The sequence below is a fragment of the Bubalus bubalis genome, chromosome 18 (assembly GCF_019923935.1).
Source record: "Bubalus bubalis isolate 160015118507 breed Murrah chromosome 18, NDDB_SH_1, whole genome shotgun sequence".
Lineage (NCBI taxonomy): Eukaryota > Metazoa > Chordata > Mammalia > Artiodactyla > Bovidae > Bubalus > Bubalus bubalis.
In genome coordinates this window covers 35,066,300-35,092,968 of record NC_059174.1, presented here as the reverse complement: position 1 = coordinate 35,092,968, position 26,669 = coordinate 35,066,300, and the positions used below count along the sequence as shown (strand labels likewise).

The 26,669-nt window shown below is 47.6% G+C and overlaps 1 protein-coding gene across 7 annotated transcripts in view; it reads right to left on the bottom strand.

Annotated features, from left to right (window-relative positions):
* The window catches only part of DUS2 (dihydrouridine synthase 2), a 32,250-nt gene that overhangs the window by 2,211 nt on the left and 3,370 nt on the right, over positions 1-26,669 (bottom strand). For 4 of the 7 annotated variants that reach the window (XM_006040987.3, XM_006040986.3, XM_025268909.2 and 1 more), the window contains 13 exons: positions 25,803-25,930; positions 25,584-25,688; positions 19,681-19,726; positions 17,296-17,387; positions 16,041-16,084; positions 14,811-14,871; positions 10,772-10,819; positions 8,401-8,466; positions 8,148-8,218; positions 6,109-6,195; positions 4,620-4,788; positions 2,478-2,599; positions 1,134-1,283 (listed from right to left, as the gene is read on the bottom strand). In XM_006040987.3, coding sequence (XP_006041049.2) covers positions 1,134-1,283; positions 2,478-2,599; positions 4,620-4,788; positions 6,109-6,195; positions 8,148-8,218; positions 8,401-8,466; positions 10,772-10,819; positions 14,811-14,871; positions 16,041-16,084; positions 17,296-17,387; positions 19,681-19,726; positions 25,584-25,688; positions 25,803-25,928 — 1,187 coding nt within the window. In that variant the 5' untranslated portion in view covers positions 25,929-25,930. The remainder of the gene's footprint in view (positions 1-1,133; positions 1,284-2,477; positions 2,600-4,619; positions 4,789-6,108; positions 6,196-8,147; positions 8,219-8,400; positions 8,467-10,771; positions 10,820-14,810; positions 14,872-16,040; positions 16,085-17,295; positions 17,388-19,680; positions 19,727-25,583; positions 25,689-25,802; positions 25,931-26,669) is intronic. The other 3 variants (XM_006040991.3, XM_025268910.2, XM_006040989.3) reach the window with 2 other exon arrangements.

The following is a 26,669-nucleotide window of genomic DNA, read 5'->3' as shown; positions in this document are numbered from 1 at the left end:
GAAGGGAAGATGGGCTTCAGCTGCTTGGGGAATCAGGGTGGGAAGTGCACTCCAGCCTGGAAAACAGCCTTAAACAGCCAAGAAGGGAGGTACCATTTGCTTCTCAAGACAACCTCAGGAGGGAATGGGTAGGAGTGGGGAGCAAGGTTGTCATACAATGGTCTCAGGCTCTAGCTCCACCCCGATTATGTCCCCTGAGTGTCAAGTGAGCACAGTGGACCCTGGCTCCAGAGCCAGGTAGTGACATGGACGGAAGCACCATATTCCAACTTCCCACCCAGAGCTCTCCCGGGGTATGACTGCCCAACAGTTGAGCCCACATCCCGCCTCCCAAGTCCCTGCCAGACAAGACTGACTCCTTGTCTGGGTCTGGGGACCAGAGAAAGGTTCAGATCCTAGATCACAGAGGATAAGGGCCAGGGCCCCATTTGAAGCTGAGTCACTGGCTGAGGCAATAATTGGCCTGAGGCTACTTCTGCCTAGAGACAGCACCGCAGGCCTAACAAGGGGCAGTGAGGGGTGGACTGCTCAGCTAGATAAGGGCTCAGGGCCTGACGCTCTTTTGGAGCTTCTTATGGGCAGCTAATTCCTGAGGACCAAGATAAAAACCGGAGCTTCCCTGGTGACTCAAATGGTAAAGAATCTGCTTGCAATGCGGGAGACCTGGGTTCAATCCCTGGGTCAGGAAGATCCCCTGTAGAAGGAAATGGCAACCTACTCTAGTATTCTTGTCTGGAGAATTCCGTGGACAGAGGAGCTTGCCGGGCTACAGTCCATAGGGTCACAATGAGTCAGACATTACTGAGCGACTAATACTTTCACTACTTTTTCAGGGAGAAAACACATATTTTCAGTAACAGAAGGGGACAAGTCTCTTCAGATTGAGTTGTGGGAGGGGATGGGTCTGGAAAAAGGTATAGTTTAGTCACCCTTGGGACAGCATGCACACCCTGACAGCACTGCCTGGACTTTCAGGGACTGTCTTCTCCAAAGTGCCTTCTTTGGGTTGCTGAAAACTGAAAACAAGCGTCCAAAATAAAGGAGGCCGGTGGTCCCATGGCTTGGCATTAACCAGCCAGCTTGCTGGCCCAGTCAGGCCTGAGGACTGGCCCTGGCCCAAGCTGGAGACCTACCGGTCAAACTTGATGGCCATCTTAATGATACCAGAAGTATCTTCAGCTGGTTCCTCTGCTTCCTCTGGGCTCCTGGCCAGAAGTTTGGCCCGCCGGGCGTCCAGCTCTCGTGTGGTCTCCTCATAGAAGGCACCAAGGCCAAAGGCCTCACTTTGAAGGGATGAGAAGAGTAGGGCAAGACCCTTAGTGCAGCCAGCGCTCAGGAAACTGCTGCAGAAACCCAGGGCCCGCCACTGAGAAATGCACTGGAACACCACCAGGGTTGAGCCATTGGAAGGTGCTTCCTACAACTCCCTGTGATCAGCCTGAACTAGCAGATGGAGAATGGAGCAGATGCCCCCTAAGCATGAGCACTGGAGAGTGGGCTGGGCTGGGTGGAAAAGGTTCCAAACGTCATTGCAGCCTTTCTTCCTAGGAGGAACACACAGGCAGGTGTCCCCAGCCGGCAATGGGTGAGGTAAGCTACACAGACCAAGCACTGGGGGTATGCACAGCCTCATTCTCATGTGGGCCCACGGGAGGAAGACACGGAAGCCTGACCACTGACTGGTTCCCCACTTCCCGCCCTGACCACAAACAGTTAGGCCAAACATAAAAAGAGGTACTACCCAGAGCGACAGAGTGATACTCTTGAGAGTTATCCCCAAGCTCACAAGGTACTGAGGTCGAGCTGGTTAAGCCACATGGGAGAAGGACAGACTGAGCACCATAAGCCCAGGGAGAGGAGGAAGGTTCTGGCAAGGCTCTTCCCTCTGGGAGCATCTTAAAGACTGGAGGCTGCCTGAGGGCAAGCCTGGTCCAGAAAGCCTTCTCTGGGGGAAGGAGGGTAAAGACAGCAAATGTGCAGGGGAGACAGCATCCAGGCAGGAGGCCCCGTACAAGCACAGGAAGCTGTGGGGACAGGCATGAGGCCAGGTTGTGATGGCCCCCAAAGTCTACCACCTGAATTGGAGCTCCAGCAGATCTAGAGAACCAAGGGGTGGCCTCTAGATGGGGTGAAGGCGTGGGCACAGGGGGTTCCATTCTAAGACCCCAAGTCTCCTAACCATTGGATCCTGGTGGCCTGGCATGTGATAGATCTGTGACCAGGAAAGCCCCTTCCTCCCCAGGGATTCCCAAGCCCAGCCCTCACCTTCCTCCATCCCACTGGTGCCCTAGTTTCCAAAATTTTGCTGCTGAGATCAGTCCAGGGATGGTAAGTTCTAAAGCTTTGCAAGTACCCCCATCTGTGAGGCAAAGCTGTACCCCACATCTGGATTCTGCAAATCCACCCCCAGGGTCTCCTGGTAGTTAGTTTAGGGCTCAGGATCAGGTCTGGGGATGACAGCCTGTTGTCCCTCTCACCAAATTTCCTGGGAAGACTGGGCAGCATGGAGTAACCTTCCCTGGGGTGATTCCAGCTGTTCTCGCAGCATCTGGCACAAGCAGTACTTGGTGTTGGTGTAGTGGTTGTCATACTGCACAGCCTGTGAGAAGAACTGCCGTGAGCCCCCCTACTGCCGAGGCGGGCTCTGAGGCCCACGCTGCTCTGACAGCAGGGAAAGTGGCTCCAAGGAGGCCTGAGAGGGGCCTGGAGCTGAGGCCGCCACAAAAGAGCCGCTTCCACCTTGGCCATCTACTCCTCTGGTTAGTGATACAAGGCTTGAGGGTTTCAGCCAAGGCCCCCGGTCAGAAGAACACTCTACCGGACAGCCTGACGAAGGTCCAGATGTGCAGGGAGCTGCTCCCACATCAGCTACCACTGAGGACCTGCTGCCAAGTATCTTCCATGGCAGGGAGCAGGGAATAGCCAAGCGCTGGTGTGGCAGGACCAGCCCTAGGACAGGGGTGAGATTCCTTTACTCCTTATAACCCTGGCGGGCACCTGCCACTCCCACATCCTAAACAGCCTGTCTACAACTTCCCCCAACGTGGGAAAACCCAGCATCACTGACCAAGCATGTTCACATGTGTTACGAGCTCGACAAATGGGTATCACTACTCAGATGGGGAAATGCAGGCTCAAGGAGGCAAGTCGAGTGCCTGGGGATGCCCATTGGAAGTTGGCCTGGCTGGGGAGGGCAGGAGAGCAAGGGTCGAAGGGTGCCCCAGCCCCCCAGAACCCACCCTTCCACCACTCACCCCCTACATTCTTCTAATCCCTCCACCTAGGCCTGTGTCTTCAGGCCTTGCCTCAGTGCGTCACGACAAAGCAGAGACCCAGGGGTAAGTCCCGGCCGGCGGCAAGGCCTTGACTCAGCTTGTTTGGGACAGAGGCACCTGGCTGGACCAGAAGCAGCTCTGCCTGTGCTGGAAAGCCACTCCCTTTCTCTGGCCCAATGCACCCTCGTGAGGTGCTGCCAAGGGATGGGCTGTTCAGGAAGGATACCATCACCATTCAGCCAGTGAGAGAGCTTGGCTCTATTGACTGTGCCATCCCAGCCACAGGCCACCAGCCAGCCCATCTAGGCTGAGCCCAGCCCCTCACCTCTGGCTGACCTAGGCCGTCGGAGAACCTGGTGGTCTCTAACCTGGCCAATAGGACATCTGGGACCAAGGGGATGAAGGCTGCAGCAATGAGCAGAAGAGGCTTGAGAACAGAGGCTGCCAGCTCTGGGCACTGGCCTCAGGGCCTCCCCGACCCCCAGCTTGCTCAGCACTGAGGACACCCACATGTCATGGCAGCCACAATTGCCCAGGCATGGTCATGGCCTCCTGGGTGTCCTGACCCCCCAGGTGGGTGGGGGGCTTCAGGACTGAAGAGGAGGGAGGGAGTCTGTGGACCACTCACTGTCTCTGCCGACAGTCACACACACACAGCTAGTCACAGAGTCCCACAGGGTGCCAGGGCTATGCCAATGAGACACAGTAGGTAACAAAAAACTCCTTTACAGTAAATGCCCTGGCACTATCATCACCATCCTGGTGAGAAGAAAAAGCTATTCCCCAAGGAAAGGGTTAGAGTTAGGCTACTTCCTGAATCAGAGGAAGTAGCCTAACTGGGAATTACATTTTGTTTTTTTTTGCTTTCTGGAAATTACAAGAGAAGAGCTTGAGAAGTTATTATGCCTGATGGCCAGGTGACACGTCTTTATGGACAGAATCTGTCAGCAACAGCCGCTATGATGGCTACTCCTGGCTGTGGCTGCTGAAGTGCCTACCCACTGGCACTGGCACCGTGCACACGGAGGGCAGAGGGGTGACAGGGACTTAGAGAAAGGTATCATGGGTTAGGGGCCCCGACAGCATCCGGGATCCAGAGGCCCATGCGATGACCCCCACACGTTGGAGGCTTTAGAAGAGGGTGACGGTAGGGCCATGACCCCCTCCCCACCAGCAGCCCACTCTTTACACTGCAGCCAGGAAAACCCAATGCCTCGCGACACAACCAAGAAAAAGAGAGGAACCACATGGGCTGCCGGGGGCCGGAGGCTCACCCAAAGCACTTTCTGCAGAAAGCGGGCAGACAGACAGAAAAGTTTGTTGTGAAAAAGTGTGTAGACATACATATCTGATGTACTTCTGCATGACCTCTTCCAAGGGCCGTGGACCCTCCTTAAGGAAGATGGACGGGTTCCACATGGCCGCCCGGGCCACCATCACTGAAGAGGCTGCTGTGGCTCGTCGGAAGTCCTCTATATCCAGATACCCTTGGATGTGGTCGTGAGATCCTCCACTGAAAAGCAACAGCCGGCGGAGATAGGGGGTTGGTGAAGGGTAGCCCCAGCCTCGTACCAGCATTGTCAGAAACAGGCAACTCCTGGATCTGCTGCTTATTAAGTATGTGGCTTTGGCCAAGCCCTTCAGCTATGACAGCTTCAGAGACTGGAGAGCACAACACACACCCTGCTGTGGGGCCAGGAACAGTGAGTGAGATGATAGAGTACGGCAGCCCAGACCGTGCCTGGCACTTCACAGGTACTCAGGAACATTACCCTCCCCAGCCCCCCATCCTCAACAGTGACTAAAGCCAGCCCATGTCCAAAGGACAGGTATCTGTACATGGATACAGGGATGACAGTAAAAGCCCCAGGCTGGGGCCCTACATGCCCACTAATGGCTGGATTAAACCCTAGAAAGGGAACAGATGCAGGGCGGTCGTGAGAGGAAGGAAGGAGGCCTGGCATGGTCGCAACTTCCCTTCAGGCCATGCTATGGCCGCTTGGAAACTGCTCTTTGCCTGTTTCATCAGGAGCCAGGTGGCACCCTCAGCTCAGAGACAGCACTGTGTGTGGGATGATGGGTGGAGGAGCTCTCTCAGGTAGCAACAGCGTCTAGGGTCTTGAGCAGCCCCATCCTCTCTCCAAGCCACCACTAACCCACCTTGGCCTGGGCAAAGTGGGCCTGGCTGCCACCACCCCCCCCACCCCTGCCTTAGCTTCCCACTCCCTGACTCCAGGCAGGCAGGACTTCTGTCAGGGCTTTAGAACATCTCTGTTTCCAACCTGCCATTGGGCAGCAACAGGGCTGAGCTGGACTCCCAACTGGCTGACACAGGCCAGCTCCCTAGTGACACCAGGACACTGCTGTCCCACTGCTGAGCCGGCAGGCTGGTCATCAGTCCCTGACACCTGCCAGGACCTGGGCTTTGGCCTGTGACCTGCCTCCTGGCCCTGAGTCGCGGCTCTCTGTGCTCTGGCATGGATCGCCTCCCCCTACACCCCACACACCTAGCCCTGGTGTGACGCCACCTTCCCCAGGGGCCTTTCGGCAGCCCCTTTTCTTGCTCTCTCCCTAAACGCTCCCACCTCGACCCTTCCATCAGAATGCCCTGGGCCCCTACCTACCACATACTTATGTCGGCCACTCACCAGAGGCCAAGGGACACGACGGACACTTTTCAGCCTTGTTCCCAAGTTCATTTTTGCCACATTCTTGTCTTTTCCCGGAGGGTCATTTTTCTGATGCTATCTCATTCCATTTTCTGTTTGTCAGTTAAAGTCCCTCTGAGTAAAATGAGGCATAAAAGAACAAACAAGGAGGAAGGGAGGCTTACTTGGCTATGACGGGAATGGAGAGGGTTTCAGCGATGGCTTTGATGGCTTCGCAGCTGACAGGGTGCTGGGGCCGCTCCTCTCGCTTCCTTGGAGATAAAGAGATGGGGCTGGGGGCTGAATGCCAAAGGCTGAGTCACAATGAGCCCCAGTGACATGAGCCAGGCCCAACAGTCCTCCCTGCTGGCACTCAAGAAGGCTACGTGGCCAGCAGGGACAGGGCTCCAGGCTACAAGGCAGGGCTCTCCCTGACCCCAGCTGCAGGAGGCAGGGGCAGCACGGGTACACACTGCGTCCAGCCCTCAGAGGCCCACAGGTGAGGCGTGGCTATCGGGAGCCGAGGAGGGTGGTCACACGGCCACCCCCAACTTCTCCTTGTCTCTGCCGGAGATGAGGGACACAGCCCTAAGAATGCTGCCCCTACTGTCCTGGTCTTGCCCTTCCCAGGGGACAGGGAACAGCTGCCGCCACTCAGACGGGCCACTCCCACACAGCTGCCTGTGCTGAAGTCAAGCTGGGCAGCTGATCCTGGGGAGAGGCAGCTGGCACGGGCAGGCCACAGACCAGGGCTGTCACCAAGGGTCACGGGAAGGCGGGGCCACAGCCTGAGGCCCCTGAATCTAAGATCAGCTGCAAGAAGTTCCTGTGTATGAGTGAGTGAGTCTTAGGGATGCTAAGGTAAACCCCAACCTGAGCTGTGCTCACGGGCGAACCAGATGGCCGACCAAACAGCCCTTGTCCAGGCCCTGTCTATGGTGTCCCTCTGCTATACTCCTCAACCAAAGTGTCAGGGCCCATGGGGCCCAAGAAAGTCCCATCAATCCAGCCTCCACCTCCACCTTCCCACACCCCTAGCAGCCCAATTCTAACCCATCCTTAACAGCTTTGATAGCCAGAAAGTCCCTCTTTAAACTTGCCCAATTCTGTCTTCCTAGTCTTCCCAACTACTGGGAAAAAGGAATAGCTTTATTTATTCAGGGAACACTATCTGCCAGGCACTATGCCAAGACTGTATATTCACAATCTCATAAAAGCTTTGCAACAACCCTATAAAGCAGAAACTATCTTAATTTCCAAATGAGGACTGTAGTTCTCAGAGAGGTTAAATAACTTGTCCAAGGACACACAGCCAACCAGCAGCAGAGCTGGGATTTGAAGCCAGGCATTTGAGCCCAGAGCCTGCTGCCTCTGGAAGGGGTGTGTATGTACAGGTGTGTGGCCTTTCACCTCCCCCTGCTGGCTTCAACACACACAGCTCTGCTTTTCTCTGTTTCTATATGTTGAAGTTCTGGGTTCCCTTCTCTGAAAATGCTGTAATAGACACACCTGCAAGAAATGGGCTGTTCCTATAAGACCCTTGAACTCACAAGGAACATCATTCAGAAGGGAGGTCACTCCAGCCGACATTTGCCAACCTGGGATTTGGTACACAAGTACATCCTGGACACAGGGAGCAAGTTCGACTGGGAAACCAAGGATAGCCTTCAGCAACACCTCAGCTGTCAACAGAGAACACATTCACTACAGACCTAAGGACTGTTTAAAGCAGTCCCTGTGACAGCTGGTAGTCCAACGAGGGCAGACAAAAGAGGTGGTGCCTATAAAAGAACAGCGGTCTGCCTGGGGTCATTCGGGAGAAAAGCTAGAGCTGAATGTAGTGGAAAGAAAATGAGATTCAGAAGCAGAGTTCTAGTTCCACCACTTCCTGACTGCACGACCCAGTTTTGAGCAAATCACTCGATCTCTAGCATTTGCACATCCTGAGGGTAGGGGCATTTCTCCTTCCCTTTGGTGTGTCTGTATCTCTAAAGCTCAGTGCAGTCTCTACCACACAGTAGATGCTCAATGAATGAAACAAAGAAAAATGCAACCCAGAAAGGGTTGGACCGCCCTCCAGATTCAGCGGGGGTCAAAGAGCTAAGCAAAAAGCTAGGCTGGGTACATAGAAGAGAAGCTGGTAGGTGCCCGGGGTCTGGTGAAGAAGCATCAAAATGGCTGAGGACCTCCCTGCAAGTCGGTCACTAGCAAAGGGACAACTCACCTCCCGTGAACCGCGATGGCGGCAATGCCGGTCCCCTCTATCCGCTTCACAAGGCTCAGGGTGTCTTCCAGCTGAGGGATGGGGCCACACAGGGTGGTTACTGCAGCCACACAGGGAGCAGCTGCCAGCTCCCAAAGTGGGCTCAGATCTCCCCACTCCTCCAAACCTGACTCGTCCCCTCAGGAATCATTCACACCCCCCGACCAACATCTGCAGAGAAAATGGACCTTCAGGTGTAACACACCATCCTTACCGATGGCAGGATGCGAATCTTGCAGGTCACAGGTCTGCGCGTCCCTTTCACAAGAGTGCTGAGGATCTATGGTAGGGGAGAACACAAGAACATCTGCCTCTTCCAGAATAATCACCACAGCTGCTTGTACTGATGAATTTCACTCCAGACCCGTGTGGCCCACTGGCACAGACGCATTTATGTCCATGTATGGGTCCATGTGAATGCATCTGTTGCACACCATCTACATGGAAGCTCCGTGAAGAAAAGAGCTCACCTTTTTTCTCCACTAGAGCCCCGGCCCCAGCAGTCCCTTACCTGGCTCACAGCAGGATACATATATTTGGTAAATGAATGAGTGAGGGAATGAATGTATGGATGGATCTACATACATGCCTGTGCAGGACACAGTGTGATCCTTTGCCAGGACAAGCATCAGAATCAGCTGGAGAGCCTAAGAAATGCAGCACCATAGATTCCACCTCATCTTTCCTGAAAGGCCGGGTTCAGGAGCAGGGCTTAGGAACATATGTTTTCAAAAGACTCTGTCCAACATGGTCTCTCCTCAAAATGATTCTGAGGCCTAACGCTGGTTGAGAACACATGGCTCACAGCTCCATTCCTGTCTGAAGGCATGTTCCCTGAGTGCTGTGCCAGGGTCTGCCAAGTGTGGGAACAGGAGAGCTTGAACGGGTCCTGGGCCCTGTCCTCCCTTTTGGGGAGTCAGATATACAGCAGAGAAACTGGGAAAGGAAAAGACAACATTGTCATCCTACTTAAAAGGGTTTATTTTGCACATTAATTGCAAAGGACTCCAAACACAGATCAAGAAAGTCACATAGGAAAGTGTCAGGGAAGTAACAACAACAGACCAGGAGTCAGAGACCAAGAAAAGGGTAGATGACACTGCGTGTCTGTGACCTTGCTATCTTTATCTTCTTCCCTCATCAAAAATTTTGGGCCAGGAAAGCTAGAGGGAAGGTGATCCCAAGAGCCCTCTTCCAAGAAACTAGATCCCTGTCCAGCAGAGCACAGGGGACATTCAGGCAGCCGTTGCCAGTCTGGTTCTAGACAGGAGGGGGCAGCAGACAGCCGGGTTACAAGAACCAGCGAAGGAGGCCTCTCTCAGGGGCAGGCTAAGGCAGGGCCCTCCAGGAGACATTGGACCAAGAGGCTAGGCTGTTAGGACAGATCACAGGCAAGACAGGGCCTGCTGGCCCAGGTGCCACTTAAAAATAGTTAAGACAGAAATGAAGTGAGCTTCTGAGGTGAGCTGCGAATTCTGCTGCCTCTTGTATGCAACGTGCCCAAAGAAGGGCAGTGGTGAAGACAGAGCTAACAGCATAGGTGGGAGAAGCCAGGAGGCCAGAGGATAATGGAAATGCCTGTATGTACATGTTGTGAAGAAAACCACCCCCTACTGAGGCCCCTCCCCTAAGGGTGGATACCCACAACTGTCCACATACACTCCAGCCTGCAGAAAGGTGTCTGAGGTCATTTTCTGTGCCTATCCATACCCAGGAAAAATGAGAAGGCCCCTAAATCACAAATATGCTGGATTTCCTAGACCCCAGAGACAGTGGGGCTGGAGGAATATACAAGGTTGAGCTGCTGACATGGCAATGGCACCTCTTATCAGTGGTGCCGTAGCCCATGTTGTTAGCACGTGAGAGGCATTAGGGGGGCTTAAGGCCCAGAGACAGAAGTGGGAATGGAGGAGGAAAAGGAAATCAAAGTAGCTAATAGGAACAGCAAGGAGAAAGCTAGTGAACCGACAGAGGAAAGTCAAAGGTGCATGTGGTGTGACAGAAAATGTTACTCCCGCATGCCTTGGCAGCTCACAACACTGGGTGGCAAACATCAGTCTGACCCTAACGCCTTGGAAACCTAGCCACCAGAATCGCAGGGGAAGGGGACCAGAGGGGACTAACTCAGCTTACCTTGTATGGCCCTAGCTTGGCTTGCTCTCGTACTGACGGTGGACTCTGTCAGTGTGCAGGGGACCCATTGGGAGAGGCCAATACCCTATGCCTTGACACATGTGGCCACTGAGCATGTCCACAACCCACAGGTAGCCTGACCTGTGCTCTCATGAGCTTCTCAGAAGGAAGAGAGGCATATAGAGGTGGTTCTAAATGAGTCCTCAGGGCCCTTGGCTCTCGGCTGACATGTCCCTAGCCCTGGCCTTTTCAGGAACACCAAGGCTGCTGCAGGATGGCTCAGGAGTTCCTGAATCTGGCTGCATGTCAAAATCACTGGGAAGTCTTTTAAAAAATTTCCAGACCCTGGTGGAGTGAGTGATTCTCTCAATCTCAGGGGAGGGGAGGGAAGGTGCTCCCAACAGCTCTAGCTCACAGGCACACTGAAGAGACCTCTTAAGGGCAAGACTTACCTTCTCGATTTTGTCAGGATCTGACAGCAGGGCAGCTCCCATTCCTCCCTAAGAAAAAGCACATACAGGGGGCTCTTACAGCTGAAGGAGGGCAGCTCCTCCCTGTGGGATGGCAACCTGGCAGCACCTCAGCACCTGCCTCCCAGAAACCAAGGTCCACTGGTGATCAGCACTTCTCCTGGGCAAGCAAGAAAGCAGCAGCATCCGTGCCCACAACACCAGGGATCAGTTTGACGAATTCTAAAAGCCGTCACTCTGATCCCCTTAGCAAGACCCGCAGGTCTACCTGGAAACGGGTTCTAAAAAAATCATTTTTCAGCATTGCCCATTTCCTACCAAGGGTTTCAGTGCCTTAACAAACTAAACCCCACCAGCTGCCAAGCCTCTTAAAAAAAATAAATGGATTGGTCTTCCTTTGAAATGAGATCGAATCCACCTTCTTCCTGTCCTACCATCACTTGCCACCACTGCCAGCAAAGCCACACAGAGGCACACGATCTGCAATAATGTCCAGGCCCTGCTCCCCTGCCAGCAACAACGGCCCCCAGTCCTGAGCACTCAGCCCAATGTCAAAATCTAACAAAATCCCCAACTAATGGAAACCAACAATCCCCAGAGCCACTTAAATCTCAACATGAATAACAGTCGTCATCTCTTGATGGTGAGATTACTGATGATTTTCCTGTTTTTGCTTTTTGTTTTCTGGGTTTTTTTTTTTTTTTGTCCTTTTCTATATTATCCAAGTTCTGGACAATGGTATGAATTACTTTAATAATCGGAAGAGGGGAGGAATGTTAAAAATCTGAACCCATTCAGAATGAGGTGAAGGGAAGAAAGACAAATCCAATAAATATATGCTGTCAGTATATAAACTACAAACTAATAAATGCTCACGGAATGTGCTCAGGAGGTTTAAATTTACTTATTACAGTTTAATGTCATGTTTCAGAAATACACATTAGAACCAGAGAGAACGCTGAACCAGTGCAGACTGAGTCTGCATTTCAGAGGAGAACAGGAAGAGCAGGGCTTCTAGCCCTGGACTACCTCAGACACAACCTTAGAGGCCTCGAGGAAGCCCTGGCCACTCACCCTGGCTCCACTGTCCCTCACCTCACGCACAATCCAGCCCTTCCTTATAGAATCGCAGAATCTAAACTCTGGTGTCTCTGCTCCGTCTCCAGCAATGGCTTTTCTAACTGGCATTTCTTTCCTTCCTCTCTCCTTCCCTCCCTTCCTTCTTTCCTTTCTATTTAACTTCTTAATTTGCTTTTTTGAATAGGCAACATATTAAAAATCTTAAAGGTTCAAAAGGATGAAGAGTAAGAACTCTCCCTGCTTAGAAGCAGAAAAAACTATTCAATTTATTTTTTAATATGACTTCCATTTCTGAACCACGAGAAGAGAGCAGATAGTCAGCGGGCAGGGACTGGGTACAGCACACTGGGAGGTATCTGTTCTGACTGGTCAGTGCCAGTGCTGTGACCTTGTTAATTATCTGGAGTGGCACCCCTGCAAGGGAACCTTATTTCTTCTGCAAAACCAAAGAAAAACTTAGTTTCCTTCCCCAGGGGAAACAAGTGTCACCAGTTTCTTGTGTATCTTTCCAAATATATAAAAAGAAGTGTAAATATACATATTAATTCCCTATTTCCCACACAGATATGGTGACACATCATATACGATTCTGCTCCTTGCTTTTTTCACTCCATTATGTCAGAGGGAATATTCCAACCATTTCAGCTCTGCTCCGTACACAACTCAGGTGCATGAGGGAATAATTAGAAGGTAGCAAAACAGAGCCTAATGTTTTCAACTCCTTGCGTGCATGCTCAGCCATGTCCAATTCTCTGCCACCCTATGGACTGTATTCTGCCAGGCTCCTCTGCCCATGGGATTTCCCAGGCAAGAATACTGGAATGGGTTGCCATTTCCTACTCCAGGGGATCTTCCCGACCCAGGGATTGAATCTGCTTCTCCTGCATCTCCTGTGTTGGCAGGCAGGTTCTTTACCACTGAGCCACTTAGGAAGAGACAAGGGCAAACTTCCATGATTCCTTGAAGCAGCCACCTACAAAGGTCCTTGGGTTTTCAAGTATCCCAAGGGCCTTTCTCTCAGGCAGTCTCAGCCTCCTGGCCTAAAGCAAAGGTCCTCAGGCCAACCAGCTTCTGAGAGCAGACTCTGGGCAGAGGGCTATGGGGACAATCTGCCACATCTAGACTGCAGACCCTTGCACCCTATGATCAGGTTTCCGAGGTGACCCTGCAGGAGTCGCTCTGGTGCCTTGCACCCAGTTAGCTCCAAGTTGCCCTTTACATCCTCTCCAGGCCACTTCTTCCTCCCGCAGTCCCAGTGACTGAGACCAACCATCTTCTTGGCTGCCAGTCTACCCTCCCTCTGCCCCCACAACTCACCCCACCTCCCACTCCTAGTGTGATCATTTGCCAGCCAAGCACTGCCAAATTCAGCCCCAATTTGGCTTTTCTTCTCTCCATCCTTGGTTTCCCCTGTGGACCCAAGATACTCATCTCGGATATCTGTGTCCCGACCTCTAGCCTCTTTACACTTGAATCCACTAGACACATGGCTTCTAGATTAGCATTTCTATTTATAGAATATATTTGGAAAGACACACAAGAAACTAGCAACGCTGGCTTCCCCTGGGGGAAGAGACTAAGTTTCTGATCACAAGCCTTCTCTGTTCCAAAACAGGTCAGAGATAATCTAAAAAGTCAAAGTTCAGTTAACCTGGTCTCAACCAAGATTTTCAATCACATGTTCCTCTGCTGCCTCTTCCCCTCCCAGTTCTCAACCCTCTGGTCAAATCGAGGTTCCCTGCTTCTACTTCATGTTGGCCTCCGGGTCCCAGCTTGTACCATTCCCTTGGCCTGCCAGGTCCCAGGCCTCCTCTTCAGGGACCACATTTCCCCACAAGAGCCTGTGTTTAAGGGCTGCCCTTCTGTTTCTTTCTCAGAGCTTCCACTGCAGTCCTGTCTGGTCTCTTCTGATATGACAATTGGGATACATATATTGCATCCTCTATTTTTATCATGAAAAAGACAGAGCTCTGTTCACATTTTTCTTTTAACATTTACACCATTTATTACTTGGGCACAAGTGCTCTGTGTGTGTGTGAATATTTATTTATGTATATATGTGTATGTGTACGCACATCTAAAATTTTTCCTGGACTTTTCTGGTGATCCAGTGGTTAAGAATCCACCTGCCGATGCTGGGGACACCAGTTCGATCCCTAATCCAGGAAGATTGCACATGCCTCGGGGCAAGTAAGGCATTTTCATCTGCTCCAAACCACCTCCAAAACCACAATTGCACGTGCCTCATTGCTCCCCAACTGCTGAGTCAGCAGGCCCTAGAGCCTGTGCTCTGCAACAAGAGAAACCATGGCAATGAGAAACCCATGCTACACAGCTAGAGTGGTCCCCACTCATCCCACTTAGAGAAAGCCAGTATGGAGCAACAAAGACCCAGCACAGACAAAAATAAGTAAATAAAATTTAAAAAAATTTTTCCCTGGACCATTTCAGGGTAATTTTATATATATCTCATAGCCCTTGACCCCTAAATATTTGTGTGTATTTTCTAATAGAGATATTCTTTTTTTTTTTTTTTTTAATTTTATTATTCTTATTGTTATTTTATTCATTTTTTTTTTTGGCTGTGCCATGCAGCATGTGGGATCTTTGTTCCCCCACCAGGAATCGAACCCATGCCCCCTGCATTGGAAGCACAGAATCTTAACCACTGGACTGCCAGGGAAGTCCCTAATAGAGATATTCTTACATAACCACAGAAGTTATCAACTTCATATATTTTCACTGATACAGTACTTTTTAGCTCATCTACCATCATCTATATTCCAATCTTGCCAGCTGATCTAATAACATCCTCTTGAGTTTCTTCTTATGAGTACAGGATCTAGTCCAGAGTCAGGCACTGTACTTAGCTGTCACCTCCAGTCACTGCCCTTTAATCTGCACCCTACATTTTGTGAAGAGTACAATGAAAGCAGTTTACCTTGGTGGAATACTCTTTAGGACAGCCCATGTTGACGTCAATACCAGCCACATCATTTTCTCTGGAAAAACATGAAGGAGGAAAGGTAATAAATATTCAACTTGAGGGTAGGACATAAAGTCAAAGGTATGGGTCTGTGCTCCTGAAATTCTTACTGGCTCCTGAAACACACCAACCCTCAGGAACAGGAAATGAAAAATTCTGTCTCTAAAATATAACTGCCTCTCCTCCTGGGCAGAGCTCCGGAAGAAGAATATAAGGTGTTCACACATGTAGGAAAGGCTAGTTGTAGAGGATTCTGCCAGCTTTGAGTTGTATCAGATGACTCGAATATTGAGTGACAGCCACATGGAACTCCATCCCAGAATTCCAGTCCTAACTGGGTGGTGAAAGCCATTTGCTGATGCACAAAAGTGACCCAGGGACAACAGCCCTTTCCCAGAGCACTGGTTCTGGTGGAAGTGGGGGGCTGTCTTGGTGTGCTCGGCTACATAGTTAGCTTCCTCCGAACAGTCCTCAGACATAGAAAGGACCCTTTCCTCATCATCCGGTACATACACAGTTACTTGTCTGTGACCAGCAGCAACTACTACCCAAGTTTCTTCTCACGTTCATTGTAATTAATAACAAGACCTAACAACTTCCCAAGCACTCACTACATGCCACATATTGCAAAGATATTTACATGCATCATCTCATGTACCCTTCCCTATAATGCCAGAGGGAGGTGGGACTACTGGTCTCATTTTATAGATGAGGAAACCTAAATTCTCAGTGAGGTTAAGTAATGGATCTAAGGTCACATGGTCAGCAGATAGCAAAGTCAGGATTCCAGCCCAGAGCTAACACAAAAGCCCATCTCCTGAACCACATTACTCTGCTGCCTTCATCAATTTAGAAAGCAGTAAGTCTTACTTACACTTCATGAGATTTAAAAGCTCAGGGTTCATAGTCATGGTAGTCTCCAGAAAGAAAACCCCATAAATAAACACTAACAAACAGGCTCCCACCCAAAGGTTCTCTGGGGTCCAGACACAGTGGGTTCACATCATACCTGGGGCAGCCCCTATTCACCACAAATAGAGAAGGAAATATGACCCTCTGAACCTGAAAACAGAAGGTAGTGGACTAGGAAGCAGAAGGGTGGTCACTTCCAAGGTCACAGGGAACAGTAAGACCTCAGGGGCCACAGGAGAGGCAAAGGCAGTCCCCCAAGAGGGAAGAACTTACACAAGCCTGGCCACAGCAAGGGCTCGCTCTGCATCTGAAGTCCCCTGGGAAAACAAGAGGCTAAATCAACCAAGGACCTGACACAGTCCATATGCACAGACAACCACACTCAGGCACATGATGCACACATGCACGGGCATATACAGGCAAAGACACACATACACACACATACACACACACACACACCAGCAAGTGGAGACCAGCTGTCATTCTCTCAAATAGCTAGCCCACTAGACTGGCTCACTGGAGAGCTAAGAAAATGTCATCCATGGTGTCAATACTTTGAAACATACAAAAAAGTTGGAAAGATTTTAGAGTGAACATTCATATACCCATCACTTAGATTCCACAATTAACATTCTTCTGTATCTACTTTATCATATGGTTACTCATTGATATCAATTTTTAAAAAACTTTTGTTGTTGTTGCTGTGCACAGGCTTTCTCTAGCTACAGCAAGCAGACCTGTGGTGGCTTCTTTTGTTGAAAAGCACCGGCTCTAGGGCATGCAGGCTCGCTAGCCGCAATGCACGGGCTTAGTTGCACCACTGCATGTGGAATCTTCCTGGACCAGGGATCAAACCCATGTCCCCTGCATTGGCGGGCAGATTCTTAACCACTGGGCCACCAGGGAAGTCCTGTTATCAAGTTTTTTTTTTTAACAAACCTAAATGTTATCCAGGAAGTATTTCTGAAAAAATACTGAGAAATACCCAAAGTGAGAGAACAACAGAATCACTATGACCCTAACACAAATCCTAACCATTCTTTTTTTTCCCCTGGTGGTACTGCATGGCATGTGGGATCTTACTCCCTCAACCAAGGACCAAACCCATGCCCCCTGTAGTAAAAGCACAGAGTCTTAACCACTAGACTACTAGGGAAGTCCCCAAAAACTACTCTTGAAGAAACCTAATTTCTTTAAATGGTAAATATATATAGACAATACAAAACAAAGACCATGATCTGAACAAGTGATGCTAGGGAATAAAAATACATATAAGTCATGATAAACAGATAATCCATACAATGAAGGAAATTAAATTTGAGACTGGAAGCATGTAATAGACCGCTAATAGCTTGACTTCCATAAACGGTCTCCAAGAGTATAATCACTCATGAGCAGATCTCTGAAACCATTGAATGCAGGATCTTCAGGAAGACTGAAGACCACTGTGTAACGGAGCCCAGGTACGTAACACTCCCCCGGCCCAGGGCATGAGATGGGAAGTGCACTTGGCCCTGGGATGTCCTACCATCTGGAAGACGACCTTGCTCTGCTCCCTTTCACAGGTGCGGAAGACCACTCGGTCATCGGGAGCAACAAAGTCCACTGTGCTGAGCGCCTCTGCAAGAAAACACAAATGTCTTCGTATTAATAGAAAAGCAAGGGGCAAAACATGTATCATTTCCTTGCCGTGGGCCTTGCCCATGGGCTGGGATAGGGAACAGGGGAGAGGCAGGGCACGGACGAGAGACCGGGGACGTCACAGGGAGGCCCTGCCGTCCCCTTTCCTGGGGAGAACATGCATGGTCGGGGGGCTGGTGGCAAGCCTGTTGCCGCTGTCACACGTCCGTGCCCATGTCCTTCCCTCCGTCCCTGGTGACGGGGAGACGGATGATGGCATGCAGCCATTCGCGGGCCCCTTGCCCTCTTTCTCACCCAAAACAAAAAACAAAAAAACGTGTATCATGATCCCAAGTGTGTGTAAAAAGTACATGTCATTTCTCTTTGTGATTACTCTTCAAGCATGGGATTATGTGGAATTTTCATTTTCTAGGATTGGGAAAAGAGTATGTCAAGGCTATACATTGTCACCCTGCTTATTTAATTTATATGCAGAGTACATTCTGCAAAATGCAGGATGAAGCACAAGCTGGAATCAAGATTGCTGGGAGAAATATCAATAACCTCAGATATGCAGATGACACCACTATATGTAAATAAGTGAAGAGGAACTAAAGAGCCTCTTGATGAAAGTGAAAGAGGAGAGTGAAAAAGCTGGCTTAAAACCCAATATTCAAAAAATGAAGATCATGGCATCCAGTCCCATCACCTCATAGCAAATAGATGGGGAAACAATGGAAACAGTGACAGACTTTCTTTTCTTGGGCTCCAAAATTACTGCAGATGGTGACTGCATCCATGAAATTAAAAGACGCTTGCTCCTTTTATTTCAGGAGTAATAATTTAAAAAGCTATGACCAACCCAGACAGCATATTAAAAAGCAGAGACCTTTGCTGACAAAGGTTCATCTAGTCAATGGTTTTTCCAGTAGTCATGTATGGATGTGAGAGTTGGACCATAAAGAAAGCTGAGCACCGAAGAATTGATGCTTTTGAACTGTGGTGTTGGAGAAGACTCTTGAGAGTCCCTTGGACTGCAAGGAGATCAAACCAGCCAATCCTAAAGGAAATCAGTTCTGAATATTCATTGAAATGACCGATGTTGAAGCTGAAGCTCCAATACTTTGGCCACCTGATGCAAAGAACTGACTCATTGGAAAAGACTCTGATGGCAAGATTGAAGGCAGGAGAAGGGGACGACAGAAGATGAGAAGGTTGGATGGCATCACTGACTCAACAGACATGAGTTTGAGCAAGCTCTGGGAATTGGTGATAGACAGGGAAGCCTGGCATGCTGCAGTCCATGGGGTCACAAAGAATCAGACACAACTGAGTGACTGAACTGAACTGATATCTACAACATTGAATTTCTCATAACACAAAGAAAATATATATCTAAAAGAATTAAACATGAAATCGACAAAACTTCAAGTGGACTTATTTTAAGATTTCACAAGCGTGTATACATTTCAAAAACCTCAAACAATACCACAATTCTCATTAAAGCAGAATCAGCCTTATCAATAAAGTATAAGCAAAACCATGATTTAGCACAACTACTTCCATTTGCAAAGTATTTACATGTCCCTTATCTTATTTGATCCTTACTCCAATCCTATGATTTAAATAAAGCAGGGATAGTGATTTTCCTTTTACAGCTAAAGACACTGAGGCAGAGGTCATGTGACTTGCCAGAGAGTTGTACAAGACTTGTACAAGACTTGCTCTTGTACAGTCAGAGAGCAGCAGGGTCAGGATCAGTGCTGAAGCCACCCTGACCCCAAGGGGGTCACCTGTACTACAAAACCTCGTGATTCATATGCCAGTAAGCCTTCAGGCAGAAGGTATTCACTGCCTGCTTCACAACTGGCAGTTTGTCATGGTCTCTGGAGAGCAGTGACTATTCTCAAGAGACCATGATGGCGGTGGTTTAGTTACTAAGTCATGTTCGACTCTTGTGACCCCATGGACCACAGCCCACCAAGCTCCGCTGTCCATGGGACTTCCCACTCAAGAATACTGGTGTGGGTTGCCATTTCCTTCTCCAGGGGATCTTCTCGACCCAGGGATCAAACTTGGGTTTCCTGCATTGCAGGTGGTCTCCTGATTTGCAAGAGGATTCTTAACCAACTGAGCCCCCAGGGAAGCCCTACTCAAGAGAGCATGGGAGCCACAAAATGACACAGCCAGGCAAGGAGCACCAGAGGACACTGACACCCAGGCAAAGGCAATGTTAGCACAGCCTGGGCATGACTGGGCACACACACAATCCTAGGACCAGAGCTGCACTCACCATTGACAACTCTCTTGCACTGAAGCATCTTGAGGTCGATCAGCTCCTGCAGAGGAATCAAAGGGCACATGTCAGTCCTAGACACACAGGTCCTGGGTACAGCAGGGAAGACCAGTGATCCTGGTTGCAGGGGTAGGCAAGAAGGCCAGTGCATAAATGGGCAGCACTGAGTGACCTATGTTATGGAAAGGGCTGCAGCCAGGCCGAACTTTGGCTGAGAATGAGTCTGGGAAAGTGAGCTGAGTGAAAGTGAGAGTAAGCTGGGGTTGCTACTGCTGGGATCCCAGCCCTGGCAGCAGTTAACTTGTCCCCCTCGGGATTCCTCAAACCCTCTGCCACGTCCACCTTCATGGCTGGACCACTTCTCTGTATGCTAGTTACAGATGCACCCGTCATTCCTTTACCATTAGATGATGAATACTCTGAGAAAGGTTCTGGATTCACACAAAGGTGGGCTTTGAGGACCTGAGAGCAGGAGCTAAGGCAAAATGGCCCTTGAAATGTCTTATTTTCTCTTCTGTCTCCCCATTATACCCAAAGAGCCTCTGGGGCTTGGACACAGTCTCATTCATCTTTGTGTCCCTAGCGCCCAGCATGTTACAAGTTCTTACTGAACATCTGGTGAAGCTGCTTCAATGCCTTACATGCAGCAGATGCTCAGCTGATTGTTAGGTGGAGAAATTAATTTCAATTGTCACCAGTAAAACCACACGTGTGCCTGCTCACCCACATGTCCTCAACACTATTGTTTATCAATTTTATTCATTTTAGTCAGTTCTTTGGTTATAGTGTAGAACTTCACAGGTTTTTCTCTTTTTTTTTCACTGTATTTCCTTCATTGGTGAAAACAAACATTGTTTTTCCATGTGATAGAGTTTATCATCTGTGCATCTTCCTACCAAGCTGACTTTTACATCTATAAAAGTTGTGCAGAAAAAAAGCTATTCTTTGTCAAATAGGATATTATTTTTCCACCTCAATTATCACAACTATTTTTCTTATATCCATGTCATTCCCTCAATTTTTATCATATATGACATTTATTTTTATAGAAAAGACAACTCGAATTTTGCCACAAACAATGCTTTCTAGTTCCCAAATCTATCTCCATCACAGTTAAGAATATAATTTGAATTGGCTTTTATCTTCTTGGTAAAACTAATTTTGCCTTTTTAACTTACCTGATAAGTAAGGCCATTTGTAAGTCAGTTATGGTCTCCTGTACTGCAAGCGGATTTTTTTTTTTTTTTCAGTTCTACCAGTTTATTTCTATCAGCCCATCTCCTTCCACCCTCCTCATGTATGCATGCTCAGTCATGTAACCCCATGGACTACAGCCTGCCAGGCTCCTCTGTCCATGGACTTTTCCAGGCAAGAATACTGGAGTGGGTTGCCATTTCCTTCTCCGGCAAGCAAATTATTTTATTCATATGGCTACCAAATGTTTGAACAGCATTTAATTTTCAAGTGCCTTATCATGTATGGGCTTATTCTTCCTTTTTTGTCAGATATTATTTTCCTATATCTGAACTACAGCCTGCTACCTTCATCTCCTCCATTCCACCCTGCCAGGCTCCTCTGTTGATGTAATTCTCCAAGCTATTTGCTTCTCTAAGGGATCTTTCCAACACAGGGATCAAACCTTGTTCTCCTGCATTTCAGGCAGATTCTTTACCATCTGAGCCACCAAGGAAGCCCCTTAGAGATGATACCAAAAGCACAAACAACAAAGGAAAGTATTAGATAAATTGAACTTCATTAAAATTAAAATTTTTTGTGCATCAAAGATACTATCAATAAAGTAAATCAATTATACTTGTATAAAATTTTAAAAAATTAAAATAAAGTCTTAAAAAAATAAATAAATGAAAAATAAACTGAAAAGACAATCCACAGAATGGGAGAAAATATTTGCAAATCATGTATCTGTTAAAGGTCTAATATTCAGAGTATATAAAGAACTCTTAAAACTCCTAGAATAAAAAAACAATAATTTTAAAATGTGCATAAGATATGAAGAGATATTTCTGCAAAAAAGATATATAAATGGAAAATAAACATAGCAAAAGATGCTCAATATCATTAACAGGAAATGCAAATCAAAACCACAATGTCCATAATGGGGAGAATTTCCTGGCAGTCCAGAGGTTAGGACTCTGCGTTCTCAATGCTGAGGGCCTGGGTTCAATTCCTAGTGTGGTAAAAAATAATAAATAGAACCTATCTTTAAAAACAGACAAACAAAAAAACCTACAGTGAGATACCATTTCAGGGCGACTAGGATGGCAACAATTGCAAAGAAAAAAAGACAGAAAGAGACTTCCCTGGCAATCCAATGGTTAAGACTTCGCCTTCCAATGAACAGGGTACAGGTTTAATCAGGGGAATTAAGACCCCACATGCCTCGGCCAGAAACAAACAAACAAACAAAACCATAAAAAACAGATTCAATAAAGACTTTAAAAATGGCCGCACCCAAAAAAAAAAAATCTTAAAAAAAGAATGACTTTATTATTAGAAAATATCATGAAGTATTTGAGAAGTAATACATCACACTATATGAAACTTTCAAATAGTTATGGAGAAAATACATATATTAGAGAGAGAGAACAAATTATAAAACAAATCAAGCAAAATGTTAACAGTAGGTCAATCTGGGTAAATGGTATATGGATGTTCTTTGTCCATTCCTGCAATTTTTTCCATAAATAATTTCCTTGTAAGTTTTAACAAATTACCCATTCTGGGCAGAAGATTTGAATAGAAATTTCTTCAAAGATGATATACCAATGGCCATGAAGCATACAAAAACATGCTCAATATCATTCATCATCAGAGAAATGCAAATCAAAGGCACAACAAGCTATCACTTCACACCCATTAGCATGGGTAATATTAAAAAAGAAGAGAAAATAATAAGTGTTAGGAAAGATTTCAAAAACTATACACTGCTGGTGGGAGTGTAAAATAGTCCAAAAGACAGAGAAAACAGTACAGAGATGCCTCAAAAAATGAAAAAACTACCACATGATCCAGCAAATCCTATTTCTGGGTATATACATCCCAAAGAACTGAAAGCAGGATCTCGAAGAGGGATCTGCACACCTACATTCACAGCAGCACTATTCAAAATAGCCAAGAAATAAAAGCGACCCAAATGTCCATCGACAGATAAATGAACAGATAAGCAAAATGCAGTGCATATACCATGGAATATTATTCAGCCTAAAAATGGAAGGAAAACCTGTCACACAGTACAACACAGATGAACCTTGAGGATATTATGCTAAATAAAACAAGTGAAAGTCGCTCAGTCGTGTCCAACTCTTTGTGACCTCATGGACTATATGATCCATGGAATTCTCCAGACCAGAATACTGGAGTAGGTAGCCTTTCCCTTCTCCAGGGCATCTTCCCAACCCAGGGATTGAACCCAGGTCTCCCACATTGCAGGAAGATTCTTTACCAGCTGAGCCACAATAAGCCAGTCACAAAAAGACAAATATTGCATATTTCCACTTACATGAGGTATCTAAAATATTCAGATTCATAGAAACAGAAAGTAGAATGGTGAAGGGGCTATGGGGAATGGGGGAAAGGGGAATTTTTGTTTAATGGGTATAGAGTTTCAGTTTGCAAGATGAAAAGGTTCTGCAGATCTGTTTCACAACTACAGAACTGTACACTTAAAAACAGTTAAGATGGTAAATCTTATGTGTTTTTTACCATAAAAAAAAATTTAAGTACCCATTTTGGTAATCAAGGTCTCTAAAGGCCACTGTCTTCTCCCTTCATCTTGCTTATTAAAGGGCAGGTGTCCTCTCACGTCTGGGCCACTAGAGTCCCATTTTATTTTGGTTTGTTGTTTATTTATTTCATTTTTATTGGCATGTAGGTGATTTATAATGTTGTGTTAGTTTCAGGTGAAGAGCACAGTGAATCAGTTACACATATACACATATCCAGTTTTTTAGATTCCTTTCCCATATAGGTCATTACAGAGCATTGAGCAGAGTTTCTATTCTATATAGTAGGTTCTTATTATATAGGTAACCTATTTTATATATAGTAGTAAAGCTGAAACTCCAGTACTTTGGCCACCTCATGCGAAGAGTTGACTCACTGGAAAAGACTCTGATGCTGGGAGGGATTGGGGGCAGGAGGAGAAGGGCACGACAGAGGATGAGATGGCTGGATGGCATCACTGACTCGATGGACGTGAGTCTGGGTGAACTCTGGGAGTTGGTGATGGACAGGGAGGCCTGGCGTGCTGCGATTCATGGGGTCGCAAAGAGTCGGACACGACTGAGCAACTGAACTGAACTGAGTGTGTATATGTCAATCCCACTCTCCCAATGTATCCCCCTCTCTTTGCCCTCTTGGTAACCATAAGTTTCTTTTCTACATCTGTGACCCTTTCTGTATTGTAAATAGGTTAATTTGTACCATTTTTTTAGATTTCACATACAAGTGGTAGCACATGATATGTGTCTTTCTCTGTCTTACTTCACTCAGTAGGACAATCTCTAGGTCCATCTATCCATTGTAATAACATTTTTACAATGTTACAATAATATTTTTATAATAATAGAAAGGAATAAGTATGTGACATCTGATAAATTCCTAGAAAACTCCGTCAATAGGGCAGACTTTGGTGGGGAATAACCTTAACCTTTGCTGAGCTGGTTCATCCTTTCTTCACCTACAGCTGCAGAGGAGCCTGTACACATGGACTACCCAAAGTCCCACACTAGGTCCTGAGAGGTGGATGAAGTGATTTGACTAACCTTACAGATGGGTTGGTCACCTCATGTGAACACAGAGAGAGCATCACAAGGCTGACCTGCAGAGCAACTCGGGATCCACCAGGGGGCACCAGGCACCATGCTGTGCCTTTCCCAGTACTCAGGGCTCAGTTCCCAGAGATCGATCTGCTCACCACAAGCAGGGGCCAGCTGGCCTGCATGCCTGCCTGTCTGACTCTGCTCCACAGGAGCTAGGTCTGGGTAAAGGGCCTATTCTTCCCAAATTCACTCTTAAGCCCTCTCTTCTTTTCCTTTTTAAAAAATATTTATTTTACTTATTTATTTTGGATTCGCTGGGTCTTAGTTGCAGCATGCAGGCTTCTTAGATGCATCATGTGGGATCTAGTTCCCTGACCAGGGATTGAACCTGGGTTCCCTGCATTGGGAGCACAGAGTCTTAGCCACTGGACCTCCATGGAAGTCCCAGACCCTCTCTTCTTTCTACACCTTTCTTTTTAATAAAACTTTTTATTTTGAGATAATTGGAGGTTCACAGGCAATTGAACCTGAATGTGAGATCCTGTGTACCCACTGCCCAATTTCTCCCTATGGTAACGTCTTGCAAAGCTGTAGTAACAATATTGCAACCGGGATATTGACACAGAATAGATCCATCAGCACAAGGATTCCTTGTGTAGCCCTCTTATAGCCACAGTTCTCCCTCCACAGATGGCTCTTCAAGATGGAAATGTCAGAAGCACTTGGGTAGTTTCTTTAACCTCTCACCCCCACTAGAGAGGCATAGCAGGATTAAGGGTTTCGGGGGAAGCTTATCTACCCAACTGAGAACCACTGCTCACAGTCCCTATCCAATATCAGCTACTCCTTTAACTGTTTTTCCTAGAAGATGTTTTCTAAACCTGAGTCTGAAGTCCTATTAATAATATTCTTCAAAGCAGCAGGCCAGTAACTGGCCTACTAGCTATTGATATCAGAAAATTCTATGGCTTCCCAAACCAACCCCATCCAGTTTCTCTGGCCTGAATCTGGTCCTTTTCCTTCTCACTCTGAAACTGAGCTTCCTCATTCACATAATGAATGTGTATTAACTCCTACAGGAGCCACAGCAGTGACCTGACACAATGCTCATCTACCCACCTGGCCCAGGTGTCCCACAATGCCTCCATGCAGCCCAGGTTCCTGATCCTTGGCAGGGCTCACAAAACTCCTGTGTTTTTGTCTTCTGATGCTTTCAGTGAACACCTGTGAAGGGAGGGCCCATTCTGCCTCCTCTAGCTTCTGAACACAGGCACCCACAGGTGAGGAGGCTGCACTTGTGGAAAAGCTCTCTGTCTGGGAGGATTAGGAGCCCCTTACCTCACAGTACACAATGTCCGCTCCATAGTCCAGGGCCAGAAGCCGCATTGGGAGAGTCCCTACCCGAACCATAGGGGCTAAGATGAGTTTGTTGTGGTAGCACAGAGAGAGGTTGTTCACAATCATTCCTGAAGAAAGAAGAGTCAGAAATTCAAATGGAGAAAAATCTCTTCTGTTATCCAGAGCAGGCTTTCCTTTTCCTCCCAACAGGTAGTACTTTGTTTTCCTTTTCTCTGATCATAAAAACAATGCAAGCTCGTTCACACATCCAACAAATATTTATTAAGTGTGTGGTATGTGCCAGTCACTGTCCTAGTCTTTGTGGATACATTAGAGAAGAAAACAAAGATTCCTGTTCTGCTAGAGCTTTCATGCTGGTGGGGAATGAAGAGTGCACAGCAGAGGAAACAGTCAGTGCAAAGGCCCTGGGGCAGGAGCAAGTCTGATGTGTTAGAAGACTAGTACAAAGACATAGTCGAGCACAGAAAGAAGAAGAGTAATGGACGTCAGATACAGGATGGATGTCCTAAGCAGATAGGACACAATGGTGAGATCCCAAATGGCCTTGTAGGATGCTCTGTGGGCTTTGTTAGCTCTTCACGATATGAGCCAGCAAGGGTTTCAAGGAGAGGAGTGGCATGACTGATCACATTTCCCCATGATCACAGTCATTGCTGCATGAAAAGCCATGATAGACCCAGAGAGACCAATTAGACTCTTCAGTCACTGACATGAGAGATGATGGTGGCTCAGGATGGGGAGAGAGTTGTGGAGGTGGTGAGAAGTGGTCATGTTCTGAATATACTTTGAAGGTAAAGTTAACAGGAGTAAAACAAGCAAAAAAAAACCCTGAAATCTTTAAAAAGG